Source organism: Carlito syrichta, unplaced genomic scaffold (genome assembly GCF_000164805.1).
Source record: "Carlito syrichta isolate Samal-C Ts95f unplaced genomic scaffold, Tarsius_syrichta-2.0.1 Scaffold301922, whole genome shotgun sequence".
Classification (NCBI taxonomy): Eukaryota; Metazoa; Chordata; class Mammalia; order Primates; family Tarsiidae; genus Carlito; species Carlito syrichta.
The window spans coordinates 31,897-37,079 of NW_007246018.1; the positions used below are offsets into that span (position 1 = coordinate 31,897).

General features: G+C 34.2%; 1 protein-coding gene across 2 annotated transcripts; it reads left to right on the forward strand.

Annotated features, from left to right (window-relative positions):
* Window positions 1–372: 372 nt before the first annotated feature.
* On the forward strand, window positions 373–4,767 carry AGTR2 (angiotensin II receptor type 2). 2 transcript variants are annotated; one of them, XM_008055676.1, is made up of 3 exons: window positions 373–484; window positions 634–692; window positions 2,038–4,767. In XM_008055676.1, the coding sequence occupies exon 3, from the start codon at window positions 2,073–2,075 to the stop codon at window positions 3,162–3,164; it is 1,092 nt and encodes a 363-aa protein (XP_008053867.1). In that variant the 5' UTR covers window positions 373–484; window positions 634–692; window positions 2,038–2,072; the 3' UTR covers window positions 3,165–4,767. The 2 variants fall into 2 exon arrangements, with proteins under 2 accessions (XP_008053867.1, XP_008053868.1); XM_008055677.1 differs by lacking the exon at window positions 634–692 and having other exon boundaries at window positions 415–484; window positions 2,038–3,268.
* The last annotated feature ends 416 nt before the right edge of the window (window positions 4,768–5,183 follow it).

Here is a 5,183-nt window from a genome sequence, read left to right on the forward strand (position 1 = left end):
GGGTAACTATTCTGAAAAGTTATGAAGCCTGTAAAAAAATGTTTGTGAACAAAGACTTTGCTACTAAAAGAAATTCCCGAGTCTCAACTGCTCAACTCATTTTACAATGCCAATATCAAGGGGGAAAGAAAGAGAAAATTCTGCAAATAATTATTATATTCTTCTTTTAAAGCAAGCCACTGGCTTCAAAATTCTCTAACACATTTGTGGAAACTTCATTTTTTTGTTTGAGATTTATTTGAATGAGCTGTTATGATTGGAGACAGTGAGAATTTCAGATTAATGTTTTGCAGCCAAAAAAAAAAACCTCTGGAAAGCTGGCAAGTGTTCATAAGTCAGCCCTAGAATTATGTAGGTTGAAGGCTCCCAGTGGACAGACCGAACATATAAGAAGGAAACCAGAGATCTGGTGCTATTACGTCCCCGAGTCTAAGGGAACGAATAAGCACAGAATTCAAGGCATTCTTCAGACTGAATTTTTAAGGTATGTCTGAACAATTTATATAACTTTTTGGAAAGTAGAGCATATGTTAAATGAGAATAATTTTTATGGACGAACTTCCCTTTTTCCTGTGTTTTAACACTGTTATTTTGCAAAACTCCTAAATTATTTAACTGATGTTTCTCTTACAGGGTGCATTTAGGAATTAGGCAAGCTGATTTATGACAACTGCTTTAAACTCCAACAACCAGTAAGTCTTCAAGTGGGATTTTTTATTCTTTTATGTTAATTTGTTAGGACTTACAAAAGAATGAGCTTTAGACAAAAAATAATAGTTTTGTTGTTTATTAGGAGATTCTTTGGTGATTACAATTTTAATTGGGTAGTTTATTTGCATGTATTTTGAAACTAAAGTAATCTTTCCCTTAGTGTGTTTATCTTTAACTAATTTTCCTTTGTTTTAAAATAATGTGACTAGTAAAAAAAAATCACAGAAACCTGAACATTGATTATAACATTTGAGAACAACGGCTGTTTAATTCTGTTAAACTAAAAAGACTGCAAAGGAAAAATGATGACTCTGTCATAATTAATCATTGATGTTCAATTCTTATTTCATTGAGGATTCAAAACTATTTCTACTTGAGCCTAAAACAGGTTTGGCTGTATTTTTCTTTTCCTGATTAAATTGAAAATTACTTCTTTTTCTATGAAATAGACTAACCAAATGTCTATATCTAAAACTACTATTTTCCATTCAAATCAAAACAGAGGGCTTTTTAGAAATAGGCACACATTACATAACTTCTTAACTATATTATTATTGTGAAAACAATGGAAATGTAGAACTAAAGGGATTATTATTATTTTTTAAATTTTAAATATGTGGGGTACAATTCAGGGTTAGGTATACAAATATTCATTATGCAGGTACCCTTGTTGATGAGGTATGCTCCCTCCTTCCCTGGCAGATTCCCACTACAAGGGATTATTTTTAATTAGTAAAAACCAATCATGATTCTCCATCCTAATATGTTCCTTTTGCAAATTTTCTTTCAGTCTTTTGTACACTTACTTATTTTTTCCAGAGCTTATGTTACTTATATTTACCATAGCTATAATGATTTGTATATAATTAGTTACTCGAATAGAGCATTTTTCTATGCAATAGTAGGCAGTAGTGTGGTTTCTAGAAAGTATACAAACTGAGATATATGCTCAAGTGCTTTTGAAATATTAACTTTTGTTGTTTCTGGGTTTCTTCCTATTTGTTTCATTCCTATCTTGACTAATCTTTTGAAATATTATCTCTACGCCTTTCAAAAACATGATACAAAAGATGTGCAAAAGGTAGTTTTAGTCAGAACTTTCAGTCCCTAAGGCTGATATGTCTTACTACTATTATTGAGAAAACTTTCTTTTTCATCAAGAGGTAAAATCCATTTTTGATTCACAAGGCATGGTTCTGTTTCATAACGTCTTCTATAATCATCCACTTTTCTTTTTTGCTTTTGACAAACCTTTAAAATGATAATGACTCAAGAATGTTCTCAGTTCTGTACGTGTTCTCAAAGTTTCTTTTTTTCCCCTCACAGAAGGCGTGAGAATTAGGAGCTGCTGACATTTCAGTATGAAGGGCAACTTCACTCTTGACACCATCAGCAAAAACATAACCACTGACAGTCTTCACTTCGGAACTGTGAATATCTCTGACAACGAGTCTACCTTGAACTGCTCACATAAACCATCAGATAAGCATTTAGATGCAATTCCTATTCTCTACTACATTATTTTTGTGATTGGATTTCTGGTCAATATTGTTGTGGTTACACTGTTTTGTTGTCAAAAGGGTCCTAAAAAGGTTTCCAGCATTTACATCTTCAACTTGGCTGTGGCTGACTTACTCCTTTTGGCTACTCTTCCTCTCTGGGCAACCTATTATTCTTACAGATATGACTGGCTCTTTGGACCTGTGATGTGCAAAGTTTTTGGTTCTTTTCTGACCCTGAACATGTTTGCAAGCATTTTTTTTATCACCTGCATGAGTGTTGATAGATATCAATCGGTGATCTACCCCTTTCTGTCCCAAAGAAGAAATCCCTGGCAAGCATCTTATATAGTTCCCCTTGTTTGGTGTATGGCCTGTTTGTCCTCATTGCCAACATTTTATTTCAGAGATGTCAGAACCATTGAATACTTAGGAGTAAATGCTTGTATTATGGCTTTTCCACCCGAGAAATATGCCCAATGGTCAGCTGGGATTGCCTTAATGAAAAATATCCTTGGTTTTATTATCCCTTTAATATTCATAGCAACATGTTATTTCGGAATCAGAAAACATTTACTGAAGACCAATAACTATGGGAAGAACAGAATAACCCGTGACCAAGTCCTAAAGATGGCAGCTGCTGTTGTTCTGGCGTTCATCATTTGCTGGCTTCCCTTCCATGTTCTGACCTTCCTGGATGCTCTGGCCTGGATGGGTGTCATTAATAGCTGTGAAGTTATAGCAGTCATTGACCTGGCACTTCCTTTTGCCATCCTCCTGGGATTCACCAACAGCTGCGTTAATCCCTTTTTGTATTGTTTTGTTGGAAACCGGTTCCAACAGAAGCTCCGCAGTGTGTTTAGGGTTCCAATTACTTGGCTCCAAGGCAAGAGAGAAAGTGTGTCTTGCCGAAAAAGTGATTCTCTTAGAGAAATGGAGACCTTCGTGTCTTAAACAAGAGAGCAGAAGGCATATAATGAAGATAGCTTGGTTTGAGGCTCACCCAAATTATCTTTAAAATGGCTTTGGCAAAATAATAAGCTTTTCCTCCTTAGCTAATCTTTTCCCACTCTTCTAGAACAGAAAACCAAATTTAATTATAAGGTTTCTCCTCTAGTGACTTTCAGGAATTGCCCATTGTTTTTCTGGTATATCAGTACAAAATTGTCACTGGTAAGACATATCCATAACCTAGAACTAACTGGGGATTTATCTCAAATTATAATTAACAATAAATTGTGAATGATGATTTGCAGTTCAGATTTCTCTGTAAAAGATGTTGGTGTTTCTTAGTGGAGTTTTATATACATTTTCATCAGATTGTCCCCTTGAACCAGGGCCAGTCTTTTCATTATTTACAGGACAACATTGTAAGAGAGTTGAGCACTTATAAGTTGAGTATATTATAATAGATTAGTACTGGATTATTCAGGCTCTAGGCATAAACTTAGAAGAAAAAAGTTATAAATTATATTTCTTTTGCATTTCACTTGTGTATAAATTTATGCTTAAGATATAACTACATACTGAACAGAGCTAGGAATATAGATTGAATCATATTACTACATTTTAGCTTATTTTTACAGTTATAGAAATTAAACTGTGTCGTAGCATAGAACTGATATTAACAAATATTTGAGTGTTCACTAAACTCTGAATAAACACCTTTAAAAAACTTTCTATTTTAACCATTGTTAAAGATTTCTATTTTCTCTGATAACTGTTTTGAAAACAATAACTAAACACTGTGTATTGTTATAAAATGTAAAGGTCATTTTTACATCCTTGACCTTTTGGATGTGGTGCTTTGACATATAGGACTTTGACTTGATTTTTATTATTGATGCTTTGGTTCTGGGTTGCTTTCCAAAATATCTGAGTGGCTTCTTTAACTCTTTAACTTCTAATAAGCTGTTAGCTGGTAGAGAAATAGATTGTGTCAGAATAATATTTTGATACCTGGGGTTTGCAGAGGCAGGAGGTGGGGTGGATAAGAGACCTAGCTAAATACAAGTTTGGTGCAAAGCAGCAAACCTCTCAGAGCAGTGCAATGTGCCTTTGAAATACATACCATGGAGATAGTTTAAACTATAACTATGGATGCTGTTTGTTCTAGAATTTATAGGATTCTATGGAGCTATTTTAAACCAACTGCTGGTCAATAGAGCTCCTTCGCAAAAACTATTAGAGCTCCTAATGTAGAGGAGTATCTGAAACTGACTGAGTTACCTAAAGTTTACTTAGATTAGAGTATAAATTTTAATTTTAGAATGTCAAGATTTTGTTCTGCATCAGCCCCATGTTATATTAGATTACTTAGGACCTTCTTAGACCAATACCTTTCTGAAGTAGAACTAAACTCTTGGTAACTCAGCATCTATGCCAGATTCCAGAGCTATAGATTGAAGAATCCTTTCACAGCACTTTCTGGGAAAGTCTTAATTTTACGTAATCATATTATTTTCAACAAAATAGTTAAATGTATAAGCAACTATTACTTCATGTTTTGAATAATTTTGTAAAACACTCCATATAAATAAAATCTTTAATTGGAAGATTATATGTGTTTATTTTTTATTTTAATTACCTCTAAGTATTGATTCCTACCTTCTCTTGTATCCATATCCTTTATTCAATCCCCATTGATACTTCTTAGTTTTAGCTCCCATTGTTACTCACCTGGCCTCTTGCCATGCTATTCTAGTGTCCCTCTCTTGATATCCAACCATAATTCCCTATTAAACATGAAAGCAAAGTCCAGGTTGCTTATCACGGTCTGCAAGACCTTGGAAGATTCAACACTTCCCAGCTTCTCTGGCCTTTTTTTTTTTTCCTCTGTCATACCTCCATTGCACCACAAAATCACTTGTTTTTTAAGGGACCAATGCTCTTTCATATCTCTCTGCTTTTAGTCACACAACTCTGTCTTCCTGAACACCCTTCCAATCATCCCTACCCCCAGGACCTATTATC